Here is a 20,004-nt window from a genome sequence, read left to right on the forward strand (position 1 = left end):
AAGTACAGTAATCAAGTAAAATTACTCAAGTACTTTACACCTCTGATGATTTGACAGATGGCGGATCTTATCTAATCGTGATAACAGAACTCTGGCTAATTTGGTTCTTCAAACAAATTTGCGGATTGGATTAAAATATCTGGATTAAATTATCTGCGATTACTGCGCGTTCTTGTGTTCCTTGAAAATGGCAGATGTATCAATACTTGAAACCACAATCGTCAATGCAGCGATTGACACTTTTCTGGACCTCTCATAAAAAAACAACCAATCAACCAAAATTACATAGTTATAGGCTAGTAGATAAATGAAATGTGCACTGTGTGTTTTTTATTTATCTATATTCACGATTTCCTATTTGTACAGGCTTTATGTTTTTATTTCAATGTTGTAATTAGCCATTCATTTAGTTTTACCTTTAAGCAGATGTGTTACATGCAGTGTTGGGGCTAGTTACTCAAAAAAATAATATATTACATATTACATATTACTCTCAAAAATAGTAATGCCTTACTTTACTTTATTACTCCCTGGAGAAAGTAACTAGTTATATTACTATTTATATTACTAGTTACATTTTTTTTTTCTTAATTACTCTATAATTGCCTGAGATGCATCAGATGGAGGGAGAACATACAAAGGAGGAGTGTTCTTTAGGGTCTTTATTACGCCAACAACAGACTGGCACTGTCTAGCACAAATAACTACAAACAACTGTACTTGTGCAATCAAGTACAAACAAGTATTAACTTCCTCAATGTTTAACAAACACCGTCTGGTGCAAACAATCAATTTGATTGTCAATTTATAACAAGTACAAGAACATATTAACTTCCTCAATGTTTAACAAAAACCATCTAGTGCAAACAATCAATTTGATTGTCGATTAACAAGTACAAACAAAAAAAATATTAACTTCCTCAAAAAAATATATCCATAAATTAAAAAGACTGGCCTTACTAGCACTGTGTAGAGGAGAGGTAAATTGTTAAAAAGCAAAACAGTGCAGAGGAGAGGTAGGTTGTTGAAATGAGTTAAAGCAAATACAGAAGTCTCAAAGTAAATAAAAGGAAAAATACAGTTGGCATTTACTGTAATGCATTTTTCTGGTGCAAAATATGAGCTTCTGAATGTGTCAGCTTATTTGTCAAAGTAGTGGTTATACCTCATAAGGAGGAGTCTCTCAAAGCGCTTGTCTCCTAACCTGTTCCTCCTTGGAGTGAGAACAAGGCTTCCCAGGCTGAATAGCCTCTCCACTGGAGCACTGGATGCTAGTGCTGTATTGTATTTTAAAGATAAGTTCTTAATTCTGGGGAAGTTGTCTAGGACCCCCATCTCTGACCCAGACTTCAGGTACTCCATCACCTCCCTGTCTGGGCCAAAAGATCCTGAATCCTGCTCTTCCTCAAACACAAAAAAGTCATCCTCACTACTGCTGGATGCTGGACTAATCTGTGGAGGCCTGACCTCATGCTCCTCATTGTGGGGGGCAGCCAGGGATGAAGCACGACACTCTGTTATTAGCAGATTCTTTAGGGCCTCTCTCCTGGTCTCTTCCCTCAACCACCTCATCTTGAACTTCGGCAGAGTGACAGCAGCCAGGAGACCCTCCCTACTGTCCAAAACAGAAGCAAAGCGGGTTTTGATGGCCTGTAAGAAAGAGATTTCTAAAATTAGATATTTCTCTTAAAGAGGAAAAACATACCTTCCTGTGGAAGGAGTTGACATGTAAATGATGCAACAGGCATATTGACTATACCAGGTCTTCAGAAACACAGTACCAGTATACAATTCTTACATTCTCTAAGAGCCTATTTCAGTGTGAAATTTAGTAGACTGTGATAATGGAAGCATCTGTGATAGTGGAGGGATGTGCAATTGTGCATATGACAGGCTTCTCTCATATCACACAAAGTTACAGTCTGTAAGTCTTAAATACACACTCACAGCCTACCTGCACTATGACATCAGGTAGATTTGCCATCATCTCGGAGAGGCCGGGACGCAATGCTAAGGTCTTTAACATCAGAGACTCCAGTGTCGGTAATAGATTGCCATAATAACAATCATTTTCCCCTGGAATGAATGAATCAATGAATGAATTACTTGTTTGATTCAAATGTTTAACATTCAAAAAAAGGAAAGGCAAGAAGCCACAGGTTTACATTAACCTATACTTTATCTCACCTTGTAAACGGTCCAAAGCTTTTGTAAGCGGTTTTGTGACTGTGCAATACTCTACAAGGAATTTGTACTCTCGCTCGGAAAAGGCTCGTACACCTAACTGACTGCAGAGAGTTGTCAACTGTGGTCTGGATATCTCAGTTATTCGTGCAACTGCATTGTGGAAAGAGTTCCATCTCGTCACTGTAGGCACCATGAGCTTTTTTCCACAAAGGCTTTCCACTAGCTCTGCAGCTACTGTAGACCGGCTGGCCTTAGTCCAGAGGGCAGAGCACTTTGCAGTGGCACTTCTGTAAATTGTTTTGTTTGTCACTGTCAACCATTTTTCAATATCAACAGTTGATATCAAATTAAGTGTGTGCGAGGCACATCTTAAGTGAGGGGGGAGAGTAAAGTGTCCTGGGTCTTCTTGTTCCATGGAGAGCACTTCTTGTACATCGGTAAATGACACTTCTTCATCCTCCCCTGATCCCTCGTCCTCTGAATCGGATGCTGCTGCTGCTGCTGGCTTGGGCTCATACTCCCTGAATGTGAGAAGTGCAAGAAGAAAAAAAAACTATAATGTGTGGCCTATTCAATTCAAATTTTATTTTTGTTATAATTGTGATTTTATAATGTTTATATATGAATCCAACTGAATCCAACTTGTGAAAAGATATCTTTCAGGTAGTCAAATAGCAAATAGCATATAGTGGAGCTCTATAGCCATCTAGTGGTTAAAGTGATTTTTTATTTATTTTTTTAAACTGCATTTTCCAAAAAATGGGCATAAATGTTACATTAAACCATTTAAAATTATCCATGTTACCCCCATGAATGAAAGTTAGAAATCTGGGTCTTTTATAAAGTGAATTTTACATCAAATGCTGTTTTTTTGTAAAAAGCTTATTTAAATATTTATTTATTTATAGAAATTTAAAAGATATCATAAATTCTCCAAAAACTGCACAAATGTTGAGTAAAGACATTAACAAACAGAATAAAATTACATTTGTAAAAAAAAAAAAAAAAAAAAAAAAAACTATTATCTTGTTACAAAATTAAATGTTATTGTCTGGGGTCTCTGGAGACCCCAAAAAACACGAGTGTAGACATAAATAAAGACCATCAGAGGGTTAATGCAATCAAATTAAACAATTCATTAACTTATACATTTGCAAATAAGTACAAGTAAGTAAACTATTATTCAGCTGACCTGAAAGCCTTAACAAAATTCGATCCATTGTCTGTGACTGTTGCTGTGACCTTCTCTGACAGTCCATAAGATGAGTGAACCTGCTCAATTTCAGTGGCCACAATGTCATATGTGTGTCATCCTTTGATTCTTTTGCAGGCAAGGGCTGCTTTTTCACGATGGAAGTTGCTTGGATCAATCCAATGGGCAGTCATGCCTATGTAACTTTTGTTGTGACAAGTCCAGATGTCAGCGGTCATTGACACATACTCAGTGCTCTCAAACGTTTTCTTCAGCTCACTTTCCATCATGGCGTAACATTTATCTAGGTATATTGCGAAGGTTTTCCTGTCGGAAAACGGCTGGTCTGTCCCTGCTATCGGTATTTTGCAGAGTATCTTTCTAAAAGACAGCGATTCAACAGTAGAAAGAGGTAACATTTCTTCTACTACGTACGAGGCAACAAGCTTATTTATCTCGGATTTTGATGTTGGTAGTACTTTATGTTCAAATGAAAGTTTTTGCTGCTTGTGGGGCTGCTCGTTCATGTCACTCTGTCGCTTCGCAACGAGCTTGATGTGTCCGTGCTGTCGCTGCAGGTGCTTCTTCAAGTTGGAGGTAGAGTTACAAGCGGTGGAGAGCAGCTTTCTCCCCGGGCAGAGTGTGCACTTCACCGTCAAGTTATTTTCCTTCCGTTGAACATATTCAAAATAATGACTGAATCTCCACCCGTCGAAACTAGCTTGCTGGGAACCTTCCTCTGAAAAAGAGCTTGCCGTTGTTGACGCTTCCATTTTTCCCCATCTGTCTTTGAGGGTGCCGCTCTGCTGCTGGCTGCCGGGTGTCGACCAATCGGTGATGGTAAATGATACCTCGTGCCAAACCCAGACCAATCACTGTTCCATTCACGCCCTCCTCCCCTTCCCTTCTGTTCTCTGTGTTGTGTGCCTTGTGTGTGATGAAGGTGCTACTGGTAAATGTAACGCAAGTAACTAGCTCGGGAAAACTGTAATAATATTACCATTTTCAGACGAGTAATGCCTTACACTACCAGTTACTGAAAAAACTTACTTTGTAACGCGTTACACCCAACACTGGTTACATGACAGCATTAATTAAACTTTCAAGCATTAATTAGCATTAATTAAAGTTTTAAGGGTCAATATCAAGTTATTTGCATCTCTTGCTTTGCATAAAACCATTCCTATAATATGTGTTGCGGCACGCATTGCATAGATAGGCTAACTGTAGCCTACATCATGTGTGTAAGACTCCTATAGAATTATTAGGTAATTATTCCGTCATGAATAATAAATACATTTAGAATCTTGAGCATGCTTTAACACTTTACTGAAGGTTTTTTTACTGTAATAATTTGTAAAATAAGTGTTTTAAATCATGGGATCATTTTCATTTTTAGGTGAACTATCCTTTTAATGATTATAATTCTATAAAACAGCAGGCATTTAAATATTTTAAATAATTTTACACATAGATGAAACATCACAATAATGTAAAACTATCTCTTTTGTGTTTCTCTTCCCATGATGGCTTTTTTGGTGTTTCTCTCTGGATATAAAATGATGATGTAGCACTTTGGGCCAAATATAGCCACCAGTAATCCAAAACTAGAAGCTAAAATGGCAAAAATCTCCACAGCTACTGCATATTTCCCTGGTGAGCTCACATATGCTGGAACAAACGCAATCCACACAGCACAAAAGATTAGCATGCTGAAAGTGATGAACTTTGCTTCATTAAAATTATCTGGAAGATTTCGTGCAAGGAAGGCTAACAGGAAACTTACTGCTGCCAACAATCCAATGTATCCCAGCAGCATAGAAAAACCAGCCACTGAGCCAATATCACATTCATATACTATTTTAGAGCGGATGTACTGGTTGTTTTTATGGGGAGTTGGAGAAGCAGTTGATAGCCAGGCAGCACATATCACAACCTGGATGGCTGTTAGGACCAGAACTGTGCATCGCTGTTGACGTAGTCCAAACAATTTCATTGCATCTTTGCCCTCTGGTCGAGATGACTTAAACACGGCTATTACCACCATAGTCTTGACAAGAATGCTGCAGACACACAGGACAAAGCTTATGCCAAACACAGCATATCTTAACTGACACATCCACAACTGCGGCTGACCAATGAACAGCAGTACACACAGGAAACACAGTTTGAGTGACACCAGCAGTAGAAAGCTGAGCTCTGAATTGTTGGCGCGTACTATGGGAGTGTTACGGTGATGAGCGAAGATACCCATCACAAGAGCACAGAAGCAGGTGCCAAGCAGAGATGCAGTGGTCAGAGAGATGCCCAGTGGATCCTCATAGGATAGAAACTCAACTTCTTTGGGGACACACTGATCCTTATCTGAATTGGACCAGAAGTCATCTGGACACACCATACACTCTGCATCTGTGAGTAAGAGACAGAGAAAATGTGAACACTTAAAAAGGAAATTACTTTTAAATTGTATTACAATTTTGCCAAAAATAATCTCTTCACCTGTTCTATTAGAAATCTCTCCATCTGCACATGGCAGGCAATCAAAACAGCAGACAGGAAGGCCCTTCTTCCTGGCTCGTCTGGTGCCTTGGGGGCAACTCTCACTGCACACAGACTGCGGGGGCTGAAAGAGACATCATCTGTTATCAGAAATATTTTTTGTCATCTCTTTTATATAATGACAAGCTTGGCTTTTTTGTTGATTTATTACTTGTCTTTTCATATTTTTGAGCATTTAGACTATATATCTTCAAAAAGCATGACATTAACATGTTTAATGTCTAATTACTTTTTTTGCCTCAAAGTTCCAGTATATTGCATTCTCATCCAGTGTGACCACCATGCCTGTTGCCACCCCCTTATTTACTACACCAACCGTTTGGACCCTCATTGATCCATCAGAGCTTGGCTGCCAGTTAATCACATCATAGATGGCCAGAGCATCTCCATTCTTATCAAATGACACATGATCCCCAAAGCCTGTGGTGAAGTTCACTTTCTTTAGGTAGTGGACCAGCTGTACAGTTTGAAGACAGGTCAGGTATTATATGTTTATCTGCAATTTGAATTATATTTATAGAGCACATATTTTGCTATTGCAGATCTTCTACATGCCTGGACAGAATCTGCAATATATCTGTGGGTCTTACCTGCCAGGGTTTCAGATTTGTTTTTTCAGCACATCTGTTCTCACTGAATGGTCCTCTTCCCTCCTCACACTGCATCAGGTCATGAAGCGCATATGCTAGGGCATAAACTGCCTTATAGACATTATAGGATCCTCTTAACCCTGAAACATCAGTGTATGCTGTATTTGTGGTGCTCAGATCCTCCTGTCCTGTGCACACCTTTTTTACTTGCTCCCCATCTGTTTTTGTTACAAAACTACACCCAAATATGTTCTCCCAGAAGATCTTTAGCATATTATTTTTTGGATCATTGCTGGGACGGAGACGTAAAAGAAATTCAAGAAGTCCCTGGATTTCTCCACGTTTGATGGCAATGCCCAGTGTGCCCTTCAGAAAGGGCAGGAAACGTGGAGTGCGAAATATAGGTGAGTTGGACCAAGCTTCACTTGCAATCCACTGTCTCCCTGTCAAATTTTGCAACACCACTTCATCCATCAAAGGCAGCAGATAGGATGAAGTTGAAATAGCAACTATCACTCTAGCTGTAGAGGCCTGAATCACTCCCATTATATGCTGAATTTCTCTAGGGTTGTTTTGGGGCAGAATTTTAGAATAAGCAACACAAACTCCAAACAGCTGCACAACCTTTTGGAAGGACTGAGCAGCATAGGTACCGTAATCGTCATCACTGTAGAGAAGACCAACCCAGGTCCATCCAAAATGGTGCAAAATCTGTACCATTGCCTGCACCTGGAAGGCATCACTGGGGATTGTTCTGAAGAAAGAGGGATACTTTTTCTTGTCACTCAAACAGGAGCAGGTGGCAAAGTGACTAACCTAATTAGAAGAGATGGAGAGAATGCATGAGACAGAAAAATAGGAGAAAACAGTGTTAAGATACAGTATATTTAGCTAAAAATGTATTTGAAAAATCCAAAAATATACATATAGTGCAAAAATATAATATTTTTTTTAATATCTTTTTTTCATCCCATCTTACTATAGGAACACGAAATAGACCCAGCACACTGGAAATGGCAATGGATGGAGTTGATCCTGGATCCCCCACAATCCCAATCACTGGAGGAGGGCCAGTGCAGTTGAGATTGGAGAAGGAATCCTGTGTCCCACTAGCCAGAGACATGGCAGCCCGAAACGCCATTCCTAGCCTCACACAGTTGTCATAAATTTGGTAACCAAGAGTGATGTTAGGCAGCAGGTTTGGATTTTTATTGATCTCATCTATAGTGAAAACCATGATTTGTGAATGCTTGAAGTTTTCCATATTGAATCTAAGGGAAAAAAAAAAAAAAAACTGTTAAATGTTGATATTAAATGATACAATCCAACTTTATATTAGGTTTTACATTTAAAATAATCATTTCATGCAATGCAGTATCAATACAGTTTAAAAAATACTTAGTAATTATATATCTGTAATTAATTTCTGTAATTACATTTATAATTACAATGTTGACCCATCCCTTACACCTTAACACATACTTAAACCTACCCATACCACCAAACCTGTCCCTAACCTTACCAGTATCCAACCTCAATAGCAACAAAAGTCTTTTTTTTTCCCAAGTGAGAGAGAGAGAGACTCACTTTTCACAGTATGGTGGCTTTGGCTGCATTCTGAAGCTCAGCTCTGGTAACACTGTGATTAAGTGAACGTCAAACAGACCTCCAAGTATAACATCTCCGTCCTGGTACACCCCATTCAACATGAAGCGTCCCTGGAGCTGACAAGTACCTGATCTGAGGATTGAAGCTGCAGAGATGCATTTAAGGGACAGATACAGGCAGATGTTTAGCGTGGCCCACATCACCCTCTTTCTCTGATCCACTCGCCCACTCTGCTCACTAGTTTGTGATGAAGGCTGAGAGGGATGTTATTTTAAAAGAGTAGGTGGTGCCAAGTGGGAATTCCTGGAAATCACAACATCACATTCCCATCCCTTTATAATTTCCGATTCTAACCTACATTTATTTATTTATTTATTTATTTATTTATTTATTTATTTATTTATTTATTTATTTATTTATTTATTTAATATTTTACTTTGGGGGAGGGGGGAGGGGGGAGGGGGGGGGGGCAATAGTACTGATGAAATAATAGACATTGTATGTGTGTAAAATATGTATATGTATTTGGGTAATTTGCAGTATTAACCCTTATGTTGTGTTACACCCTTTAACACTTTTTGTGCATTAGATAATATATGAACTTAAGTTTAATGACATGAATATTTTCAAGAAGTGCATGATAATATGAATTGTTTAATAACATTTAAAAGTTTAAACATTTTAAGTTTAACATTTGCAAGCATTTTAATTTACCTTAAAGTGCCCCTATTATGCATTTTCAAATAGTACCTTTCATGCAGTGTGTAATGTAGCGGTCTGTGAATGTAACTGATCTGCAAAGTTGTGAAACCGAAAGTGCACGATATCTTTTACTGCATTTTTACACGTTCAAAAACCTCATTCTGTATGATTATAAGCTTGTTTCCTCATAGGGACCTCAATTTAGGTCCCCACGGTGACACAAGTCCCCATAAATCAGTGTGCATTCAGGTTAAAGAATAAAAACGTACACACACACACTATTTCAGTTATTATTCATATGCACTTAATATACATACTGCATGCAGATAATTACCCTGAGGGTTTTTGGTCCTCCACGTTTATGCGGGGCATGCTTCAAAAACTCTGCCACCTCTCCCTCTATCTCTGGCATCTTGGCTGTCTTAAATGTTTGAAGGCATGCTCCTGAAAATAACATGGATGAATATATGTATGAAAAGAATTTAAAATAGGAAATATAGTATAGTTAATAACAAACAATTGATTTGTAAGATGAGAAATCAAGTTTTTTTTTTTCTAAAATTAAAATAAAATTGAACATCTCAATGTTGCAACAAATCAAGGTCGACACAACCTTTTAAATGTCTACAAACTCTCAAGTCTCAGTTAAGCTCAAGTGCACAAAAAGGCCACAAGTAAACTAATATCCTTCAAAACGATCTTGTCAATAACCTGCTAATGCACTCGCATTCAAGTATCCTTGTAGACAAATTTTGGGTGAGTAAAGGCAAAATGCACAAGATTTAGCATCTTCAATGCCCTTACATGGCGATATCGCTTCTTTATATCAGAAACAAACTGCTGCCATGAAACTGGTGCCATGAAAAATGTAATCTGTAATTGCATTACTCATCACAAATGTAGTGGAGTAAAAAGTACATTTACTTGCTCAAAAATGTAGTCAAGTAAAGAGTAAAAGTTGCTAATATTTTTGTTACTCAGTACAACTACAGAGTAGCCAAAAAGATACTTAAGTACAGTAACTAATTACATTTACAAAGTACTTTACACCTCTGGTGAGCACATTGTTAAAAAAATTTCTACAATTTCAGTTATGTTTGCATGGAAACATAGTCGCTGTGTGCTGGAATTTGCTGTTGAGGTAAAGGAGTAACTGGCGATGGCCTGTTGAATTTCGGAATAATGATAATAATACACACTTCATAATTCGCTCCTACGACCCCTTATAATGTTTTCGTCTTTTCATCTCGAAAACAGTGTAATTTATTTGATATTACAAGTGTACATTTTCGTTTGTTTTGAAACGTAAAAAGAAAGTGTGAGAAACATGATTTGTTACAGGTTGCAAAATCGCAGGCTTTCAGCACCACGTGTGTAGACAGCAACCTTGTTATTTAGTGTAGCGGTGAGTGCAAATTGGAAGAGTTACAGAATAAAGTAAGATTGAATTAAATCTAGGGATGTTATTTTCGGTGTGACCCATTAAAAATATTGTTTTTCCAGGTCTGCAGTTTTTTTATGTGCAGATAGCAGGATAAACAACAAAACAGGAGGATTGACACTTCATCACATCACACACCTGCAGCACTTGAATAAAGAAATTCAGAATAATACCACATGAATATAAAAGGAATAAATTGGTATACGCAAGTCATGTAATTAACAAATTTACATATATAATTAACAGATTAACAAATTGAAACATAAATATGAGACAAGAATTCGATTTTTGTGACGCGATTATTTCATAGAAAGTCAACCATCATCACAAGTTCTGTTCTTACCAATAGAATTCAACAGATCTTGTGACCATAGTTGACTAACAAAGCTTTTAAATGGATGTTCAAGAATTGATTCACTATACGCAAGGGCTGCTTCACTATGTTTTGTGATGATTTTAAGTTGAAACTCCTAGATCATGTTAGAGATCTTTGTCCTGTTTCTGACACTTGAAGACACATCTAAGCAGCAACTAATAATTGCTGCTCGTAGCTATAATTTTTATGTGTGGTTGAGCAGCCTTTAAGGGCACTACATAAATTAAAGTTATTATTATTATATTAAGAAAAACAAAAATATATAATGAAAAAAATATATTGCATTTCAGCCTCATTACTACCTCTGGTATGCATTATTTTTGAATAATTTAGTGGCCTGTTGTGAGTTATTTCCTTACTTGTGATCAGTCGCATCACAGAAAGGTCCTGAAACACACTTTTCCCCTTTCTTCCTTTCAGGCTGTATTTGGACCATAGCATATTTGTTCCGATTGCCCGCATTATTCTTCTGACTGATTGGCCAACTGTGCCAGAACACAGTCTCACACTGAATGCCATCTATACACATGAAAACATTTTTACAAAATATTTGCTGAAGGTAAGTATAATTTTATGGATACATTGTCATATATTTATTTTTAGATTCTTAAATAGAAGGACAATCACCATGGATTTTCTAAATTGACTTTCTTGAGTCAGTTTTACACAGAATGCAGACAGCTGCTCTTCTGTCTGCATCTGTTCAATGTTGGCCTGTTCTTCAACTTCTTGCTGCTGTTGCTGTTGCAGTATGATTTCCCGTAACTGACGCAGCTCTCTTATGACTTCATCAAGTTTTCTATTAAGTGTGAGGTAATCTGAAAAAAATAGTAATGTTTGCTTTGCCAGGTACGATATAACAGGTCAACAAAACAGCTCAATAACATAAAAGTAATACTTTGCTCTTTATCATCAGTCCCCTGACATCCAGTTTTACAGGACAATGCTGATGCTGTAAGTGAAAAAAAAAAAAGCTTTATTGTATCATACCAGTTACCACAAAAGTAAAATTTACATTTAAAATGTTAATGCCATGAAATGAGCCATTGGATATTATCTTACTTTGCAGACTAAGCTATTAAGTCATTTTTATGCTAGAGCATGGAACTTCATTTCTGAAATGATACTTGTTTTAATTACAGAGCAAGGTACATAGCCTATATTCATTTCCATTTTTCATATTACTAGGGACCAAACACTGAAGGTCCAAAATCATTTGTTTAAAAGTTTGTTTATATAGCCTATACAGGTGCATTTCAATAAATTAGAATGTTGTGGAAAAGTTAATCACAATTAAAAGAACCAAAGAAGTACTTCAGTCTGCATACACTGAATTTATTTAATACACGAGTTCCACAATTTGAGTTGAATTACTGAAATAAATTAACTTTTCCATGATAGTTTGCAAACTATTACCACTTACTTGATGGGCAAGGTGTTGTAGCATTTCTGCCTGATAATAAATAGCAATAAACATTTTGTATTGGTTGCTTTTTATATTTATTGGTTAGTATGATGTAAACAGCTTCAAAAAATTTGTTCTTGCAGGTTACTTACTGTCTTGTGGCTTGTGCTGTTGCCTATTCTCCTCGAAGACTGGAGCTTGTGGTCTGTTTCCAGCCATACATTGGAAACGAGGACGCTTTGGTGTGACCAATTCTGTGAGTGAAGCCCAAATATATAGATAAGGTTATATAATGTCAGTGTCGAATGCTTGATTCTGAGTATTTGACAGTCAGACATTCATTTTCTGTAACTGAATGAGGTAGTTCCATGTTTATTCAGTTTGCTGTGTTTATTCAAAATTGTTTAAAGAGTCACTGCAAGGTCTATTTCACATTTTATAAACTATTTTTATAATTATTATAATAGTATTCCTTATTTAATATATTAAAAGGATAGTTCACCCAAAAATAAAAATTATCCAATGATTTACTTACCCTCAAGCCATCCTAGGTTTATATGTAAATCCTTTTTCAGACGAACACAATCAGATATATATTTAAAAATATCCCTAGTCGTCCAAGGTTTATAATGGTTGTGACACACATTCTGAAGACAGAAAAAATGCATCCATCCATAAAAAAAAATTAATCCATACGGCTCCAGGGGGGGTAATAAAGGCCTTTTAAAGCGAAGTGATGTGTTTTTGTAAGAAAAATATCTTACAAAAATATCTATATAAATTCATATATACAAGCTTCTGGTTGACGACTGTACACATACTGCGCACATCAATTTGGGTGAAAGAGCAACCTTTGACCCAAACGCAATGATGCAATGACGAACATGGAGGCGAAGACAGAGAGCAAAACAAAACACTGGTCACAAATTAGTCTAAAACAAGAAATTTTAAAGAGAAATGTCAGAGGATTTTGATATAAGAGGAGAGGAGCTTGAGTTTGTTGCCCAGCCGTTCTTGTTTGAAACGTGAGAGGCGTCTGAGCTTATGAAACTCCTACATTCTGCATCATACATCGCGTCAGAGGATTACTCATTTGGCACAAGTCAACTTCCGCATTCTGCGTGTGGTCATCTACCGGAAGCTCGTTATTCGAATTTATATATAAAGTTATTTATAAAGTTTTATATATGGATATTTTTCTTACAAAAACACAGCTTTTCACTTTAAAAGTCCTTTATTAACCCCTCAGAATGTATGTTACCATTCACAAACATTAGTAACATTGGAGGACTAAGGACATTTTTAAATATATATCTGATTGTGTTTGTCTGAAAGAAGATTTTCATATAAACCTAGGATGGCTTGAGGGTGAGTAAATCATGGGATAATTTTCATTTTTTGGTGAACTATCCCTTTAACAATAACAATGTATTTACATTTACCATCCTCAGTGTCGCTTTCAAAACGACTTGGTCGCTTGTGTGCTCTTTTTTTTATCATTTGGGAGTCCCCATCTGTTTCAACATTTGAAAGCTCCTCGGCACGTTTCAGGTACTTCAAGGCTTTTTGGTAATTTGCTAAAAAAAAAAAAGTTATGATTAAATGACCAAGGACATGGAAGCGAGTACTGTTGGTGGACTGTTAACTATTAATTAAATGTAAAGTAAGTAAATGAGTGTGCTGTATAGGAATAGATGTAAAAGAAGAACAGATAACTAATAGGCTAGAAATGTGCTCATTATTCATGACCTGTTGAAATACTTAAGTGAATTATTAAATATAGTTTCAGGCATTTTATTTTTAAATAATCTGGTCACAATACTGACAAAGTAAATAAATCCATTTGTAAGTAAATTAGTTTATAAAACTCATAATGTTCCCATTCAGAGAAATCTCTAAACCCTCATAGCTTGCATGTTAAAGCAATGTTAATGTTAGTTAATTCACATTCAGGAAGTCACAATCTGATTTAAAAATGAATGGATTAATGGGTACAATTATGGTTTTTTTTCTTTTAGGTAAAACTGGTTCACTTTCATGAAATGCAACAGAGCTGCTTGGATAGTCTTCAACTTGGTCCATGGAAGAAAAAATAATCATATTAAGCAACATGAAAGATTTTACCAAAAATATCTTCATTTGTGTTACGAAGATGAATGGGTGTGGAATGATAGAATTTTTTGGGTGAATTAACCCTTCAGAGCATTTTAAAATCTATCTAATTTAATTATTTGACCCCAAGTGTATGGTCAGAATTTAAAATCAGAACTAAGCTTTTAACAGAATTTTAACAGGTGTTCATTGTAATTACAATTTCACGGTTTACTCTTACATGTAAACGATTTTTCTAAAATTCTTATCTTGAAAAGTTTCCAAGTCTTGGCATCTGGCAGTTCTCCATTCTTTGCCTTCTTGGATGGCTCAGATGGAGGCCAATAGCAGCTCAATCCCTGTTTGTACATTTAGACAAATACCCAATTACAAACCAGTCAAAAAGTGAAAAGGCTTTTCACAGTGTTATACATAGTCCGTAGCTTTATCAAAACCTAAGCAGTAGCGATACTTACATTTCCATCTGCCACAATCCATGTTCGGCAAACAATTGCCACTGTCTTCTCTTTTTCAAACTCAACCACAACGTATGTAATCATCTAAAAAAATGTAATTTGGTTATTAAAAGAGTGATTCTGTAGCAAAAGGTACAGAATTAAACAAATAACATAATTATATATATATATATTTATTTATTTATTTTTATTATTATTTATTTTTTTTATTTTTTTTTTAAATTATACACTTACAGATGTTTTACAAAGTTGATTTCTGGAATCAATCCTGAATAATTGGTTTTAGTCATTCTTGATTATTATCATTTTTGTGCATATTGAGATGCAACAGTTAGGGTTGCATGATTTCTTAAATTAGGGTTAGGGTTGAATGATTTCCTAATTTGTCATCCACATTCATAATTTTCATAGGGTTGAGCAATGTCCATGATCTGTGTGTAAAACCATGCAACAGTTAGAGTTGCATGATTTCTTAAATTAGGGTTAGGGTTGAATGATTTCCATGATTTGTCATCAACATTCATAATTTTCATAGGGTTGAAAAATGTCCGTGATCTGTGTGTAAAATGTAAAGAAATATAATCTTGTTCTTATCAGCATGTTCAGTCATGATCACTTGAGATTTAAGCTCCGATTTTAATACTGTCCTAATTGTCGTCTCCTTTGCTTTGCCAACATAGGAACCCACGATGCGAGAATCACAGGGTTCTGTGTAGAGGGGAGCCGTCTCATCATAGACCCTACAGAGTAGTGTTTGTCTTTCCAGACCATCTTCTTCAATGACCTCAAAGAAGGTCTGGTTGATTCCAAAGAAGTTGTTTGGTCTTGTACTCTTGATCTGTGCCTCTGGTGTTCTCTTCTGCATGTTTTGCCCTTCAAGAATTCTTCTTGTGATTTGAGCCAGTGGACTTCTTCCAGACTGAACCATTCTTTTTAATTTTTGGTTGAAGCTTTCAAATGCAAACGCACTGCATTCATCCAGACCCTCAAACTGTTTTGCAACGTCTGCAATATGGAGCATCTGATGGACATTGTACACAAGAAATCCCTCACCATACAGTTCTTTGCACTGTAGCACAAAGAATTTCAGGAGATCCCTTGCATATTCCCAGTGTTTCCTTGTGAGACCTGGTTGGACAAGAATGCACATTGCTGTGGAGAAGCACATGAAGTTGTCATACAGGTCTTGTTTCAGAATTCCTTTCAGGACAATCTTTCCTGTGTACAACATTAGTTGTCTGTACTCGGTCGCTTTCCATCTGTCTATGTCATTCAGTCCCCTGGGGCGCCTGGCAAACACATTTGGAATGCTGTTTCGGAGATTTTCAAGTTTGCTGCTTACGATGGCTATCTGTCCAGCAGACATCCTTGTCTCTTTTGGCCCTCGCATCCATTTCAGGACAAGTTTTTTTGTCACTCCAAGACATGCTTGATGCATGTAATCAATAGGGAAACCAGAAACCATGTCAATATTTAGCTGGCAAAATGGAGTTTCTTGTTCTCCATTGTGGTGCTCTTCCTGCTGCCTTTGTCTGAAAGACCTGTCAGTACGCAGCTGTAGATTGTCCACCTGCTGGTATGTCATATGGCCCAGCCACTGACCTTTCTGATTGCATCTGTCACATCCGTAATATCCTGAGTATTGCTTGATTGATTTGACGAAGGCCTTGGCAGGTGCATCACAGATAATGCAGCTGATTTGAACTGGAATGTGCTTTTCTTGGTACCATAGACCATCATTCTCCAATTTTGTAATTTCCTCAACTGTGTCACACAAAAACTCTCGTGCTTTCCCCACGAGGGTTTTTTTAATGTTCTTAAACATTTTTTTAGGCTAACGTTACTGGAAAGCATGCATTGTATATTTTACGTTTAATTTCTTGCATTTCTCCCATTAGCTTGTGAACCCCTGATTTTTGTAGGGTCGTGTTATCCTTTCAAACATGTTTATCTGTTAGTTCTTTAACCTATCGTAGGTTATGAGACAGACCACCGGAAGACTAATTCGCCGCTGGTTCCTTCGAGATTTTCCTATTGAGTTTTATAATGGGGGTTGTCCATTTATGAGTAAAATAAGGCCTGTGATAAACATAAACATTATAGTTACTTGAAAAGAAAAGGTATGTTTTCAAAAATGAACATAACTACGTGATTTCGCTATATGTGTAAATTTTAAGTTTTCAAGTAACAAAACTTAAAAGTATAGTCAAGTTATGTTTACCACCGGCTTTATTTTACACACAAATCGAAAAACCCTATAGGAACATCTCGAGGGAACCAGCATTGAATTAGACTTCCGGGTTCTGGCATCATACATGCGCGTGCCCCAGGTATGACGCGTTTTTGTAGGCAGATTAACGTCGTCACCACCAAGCGTCCTCAAACTTTATTTAGAAAACAACTCTATTTAAAAACATGCTCGCTGATTATGATCTGCGCTGTGTATGAATACTTATCCACTTTTCCATGAGGAATGCTGTCCAAATGTCCCGTTTTTAATGATGACGTCTAAAGTCCCCGCCAAAGGAAGTAGTCCCTTTTAGCAATTTATTAGCAACTGCCGATTTTAAGACACAGTAAAAGTTTAAAAAACCACAAGCGGGTTATAACTGGTGTGTTTTATGTCATAGATCAAAACGTGAAAATATTTAGAGGCTTTGTTAACCACAGACCTTATTTCAGGCGATTTAGCAAAAACCCATTCAAAAAACCCATAGACTTTAAGGCGTTGGAACCGGAAGTCCTAAAATGCTAACTCGCTTCCAGATTTTGCCTACAAAAACGCGTCATCCCTGGGGCACTCTATCCTTGCATTCCATTCGGAAGGGCTCATCCCTATGCCCTAATCCCTTCAAAGGGTTTACCCTCTGGAGTGAGAGCTTCGAATGGATGAAGGATGTAGGAGTAAAAAAAAAAAAACGCACTTCTGCGTCATCTTAACGAGACAGTCAAGGAGGAGTAGATTGTGCAAGCTGCATCCTTTGTTTAATGTTGCCCATTCTGTGACGTCAAACAACTTCCCTGTGCAAAGGATCATGTGGGCCCGAAGTATCCATCAGTTGTACCATTTGAAACCCTTCATTCCAAAGGGCCCTTTGAAGTGGCGAGTTTTGAGCACTTCGGTGTGGAACGACCCTTCAGTATGGCGACCATGATTGTTTTCACTCAGAGGGTGATATATCCCGTTTGGAACGCACCGTTTGTATTGCGCGAGGCTGCCTCTTGTCATTTCTGACTTATAACAAAAGAACAACCTCGCTCACTGCAATTATATATATATATATATAATTTTTTTTATTTATTTTACTTTGTGTCGTTCTCTAGGATCTTTTCCCTTCTACGTGGGTCCCTGTTAATTTTCTCCCTATACTTCCATGTCCTCTTCCTCCCACTCATTTCTCTCCCTCAATTCTTTCTCTCAAAAACATACATTTTATGCTTATTTTCATAACAATTTTTTTTTATTCAGTGTAATTATTGTATTATTGCATTTAAGAAGACTGAAAATGATCAAAAAAAAATAATGAGTTGAACAAATCTTATTTAATTTTAATTTAAAATGCTTATTTAAATTTAAAATGCTTTTTAAAGAGACCTTGTCCTCTGGTGTGACAGAAAAGGCGTCACACCAATGGACATTTTCTTGTCACACCATTGGATGCTTCAGCCTTTTGAGTCAGGTAATGATACTGCTATTCGTAGCTAACCTGTCATTAGCAGTTAGCAAGACACGTTTGCATAATTTTCCATGATTATCTAGTTTAACATACATTTTTTATTAAAATATAATTTAGGGGTTACAACTTTTGTTGTCCTTTGGGACAACAAAACACTTTTACTGTGGTTTCAAAAAGTTAAATATTTGAACAATTCTGAGACCAGAACTAACCATGTGCACATTTCATGGGCTTCACATGGGGCTTCACATGGGGCTTCAGTAACATGACAATGCCTGATTTAATATCAGGATATGGTGTCACACTGGAGGCCATCGGTTTCTGTGACAAAATGTAATAGGATTGTACACTTTTAGAAATATATGGAGGAAAAAAAGGATTGCCATTTATTAAAATAGACACTTTTAATAAATTTTAGTAAATGTATGCCCGAGGTATTTATTAACATTTTTATGCTTTTCTTTTTAATTTATAAGAGTTTAAATTTATTGAATCATGCTCGAGAGAGTCGCACCATTGGAGAATTTTGATATTTGGCTTAAAAATTAAAAACATCTAATAAAAAAGCAGTATTTTTAACAACAGGTCCAAGTAAAACAAAAATTAACCATTTACTGCACTTTAAAATGTCAATACTAATTATATTCATTTTTGTCATGTGTAATAGTGAAAATGCCACGTCAACAACCCATATATATATATATATATATATATATATATATATATATATATATATATATATATATATATAATATAATATAATATAATATGAGATTAAACATCTTACCTGCTTCTTCTTTTCTAGTGAAATGTGCATTGGAGAACCTGACTCATCCAGTTCATCGTTTTCTTCCCCGAGAATAAAGGCATTGTTTATGAAGGATTTGAAATCTCCACTGAAGTTTTTCCACTTCAGGCAGCTGCTTGCACCATCAAGTAATTGCTATAAGGTTGTTTTGTAACAAGCTTTAGCTATTTGAAATTTTTGACATTGTATTATGCTGAATATCAAAGCTTTTTTCTGTTTGCTAATGAAGGAATTGAGGAAGTCTTTTTAATTATTTTTTTCAAACTGAAGTAAAAAGATAAAACTAGACCCGTGGTGTAAGACAGGCCTCCCAGCACAGAATGACCCAAATAGCATATTGTTACTAGTGTTATTTTTAAATGTTCTGTTGTATTTAATTTAATTATTTTATTATTTCTGTTGTATTTGACTGTATGGTGTCTCTTGAGGATGTGTATTTGTCAAAGTGATTGTTTATTAATGTGTGTAGTGTGTGAATATTAGAGAAGAAGCCAAATTGAGATTACTACTTCAAGACCTGAATGCAGTTTTAGTAATATGTTTTTTAATATATTTTTTATGCCTCTACTGCCTAAAAATGGTGATGTGATATTTCCACAGGTTTGTTGAACTGTGCTTGAAAGTACAATGTTGTTAATTACTTGTACTATATAGAAGTTATTTATATGTAGTTATAAATGCATGATTTCAGTTAATTAAAGTGTTTAAATTTAGTGCTTTGCCTCTTATTGAATATGCAGTAATGCTATGTTTATTGATAATGATTTTTTTATTACATGCAGGGATAACATAAATTTTTTTAAATTAACCCTTTCATGCATTAATTATTAAATCACTAAGTAATATTAATTATTTTTTAAAAGTTCGATTTTTACTTTTAAACAATTGGAAA

The 20,004-nt window shown here is 36.2% G+C and overlaps 2 protein-coding genes and 1 long non-coding RNA gene across 5 annotated transcripts; 1 reads left to right on the forward strand and 2 right to left on the reverse strand.

Moving 5' to 3' along the window:
• Positions 1-647: 647 nt before the first annotated feature.
• LOC125254738 (extracellular calcium-sensing receptor-like) lies at positions 648-8,476 on the reverse strand. 2 transcript variants are annotated; one of them, XM_048169520.1, is made up of 9 exons: positions 8,116-8,476; positions 7,508-7,799; positions 6,529-7,344; positions 6,168-6,395; positions 5,879-6,002; positions 3,380-5,788; positions 2,188-2,708; positions 1,955-2,076; positions 648-1,650 (listed from the first exon to the last, which is right to left on the reverse strand). In XM_048169520.1, exons 1-6 carry the CDS (start codon positions 8,334-8,336, stop codon positions 4,878-4,880), a joined length of 2,592 nt encoding a protein of 863 aa, XP_048025477.1. In that variant the 5' UTR covers positions 8,337-8,476; the 3' UTR covers positions 648-1,650; positions 1,955-2,076; positions 2,188-2,708; positions 3,380-4,877. The 2 variants fall into 2 exon arrangements, with proteins under 2 accessions (XP_048025477.1, XP_048025476.1); XM_048169519.1 differs by having other exon boundaries at positions 3,380-6,002.
• A 263-nt stretch (positions 8,477-8,739) lies between these two features.
• LOC125254766 lies at positions 8,740-15,329 on the reverse strand. Of its 2 annotated transcripts, XM_048169569.1 has the most exons (10): positions 14,862-15,329; positions 14,628-14,711; positions 14,393-14,510; positions 13,503-13,637; positions 12,213-12,314; positions 12,079-12,108; positions 11,554-11,607; positions 11,283-11,473; positions 11,015-11,174; positions 8,741-9,282 (listed from the first exon to the last, which is right to left on the reverse strand). In XM_048169569.1, the coding sequence occupies exons 2-10, from the start codon at positions 14,709-14,711 to the stop codon at positions 9,143-9,145; spliced, it is 1,014 nt and encodes a 337-aa protein (XP_048025526.1). In that variant the 5' UTR covers positions 14,862-15,329; the 3' UTR covers positions 8,741-9,142. The 2 variants fall into 2 exon arrangements, with proteins under 2 accessions (XP_048025527.1, XP_048025526.1); XM_048169570.1 differs by lacking the exon at positions 12,079-12,108 and having other exon boundaries at positions 8,740-9,282.
• LOC125254768 lies at positions 11,525-14,596 on the forward strand. Its single transcript, XR_007181734.1, has 3 exons — positions 11,525-11,609; positions 12,204-12,316; positions 14,079-14,596. It is a non-coding gene; the product is annotated as an uncharacterized LOC125254768 (long non-coding RNA).
• Positions 15,330-20,004: the final 4,675 nt, after the last annotated feature.

The sequence above is a fragment of the Megalobrama amblycephala genome, linkage group LG19 (assembly GCF_018812025.1).
Source record: "Megalobrama amblycephala isolate DHTTF-2021 linkage group LG19, ASM1881202v1, whole genome shotgun sequence".
Lineage (NCBI taxonomy): Eukaryota > Metazoa > Chordata > Actinopteri > Cypriniformes > Xenocyprididae > Megalobrama > Megalobrama amblycephala.

What these genes read in the sequence shown, in the direction of transcription:
- LOC125254738 (XM_048169519.1), bottom strand. Translation starts at nt 8,336, where the DNA reads ATGTGGGCCACGCTAAACATCTGCCTGTATCTGTCCCTTAAATGCATC. An exon ending in AAGCCACCATACTGTGAAAA is followed by an intron (nt 7,800 to 8,115) that starts GTGAGTCTCTCT and finishes TTTTTCCCTTAG; the next exon opens with ATTCAATATGGAAAACTTCA. An exon ending in CAAATCTGAAACCCTGGCAG is followed by an intron (nt 6,396 to 6,528) that starts GTAAGACCCACA and finishes CAAACTGTACAG; the next exon opens with CTGGTCCACTACCTAAAGAA.
- LOC125254766 (XM_048169569.1), bottom strand. Translation starts at nt 14,711, where the DNA reads ATGATTACATACGTTGTGGTTGAGTTTGAAAAAGAGAAGACAGTGGCA. An exon ending in GTCAATTTAGAAAATCCATG is followed by an intron (nt 11,175 to 11,282) that starts GTGATTGTCCTT and finishes TCATGTGTATAG; the next exon opens with ATGGCATTCAGTGTGAGACT. An exon ending in TGTGATGCGACTGATCACAA is followed by an intron (nt 9,283 to 11,014) that starts GTAAGGAAATAA and finishes TGTTATTTTCAG; the next exon opens with GAGCATGCCTTCAAACATTT.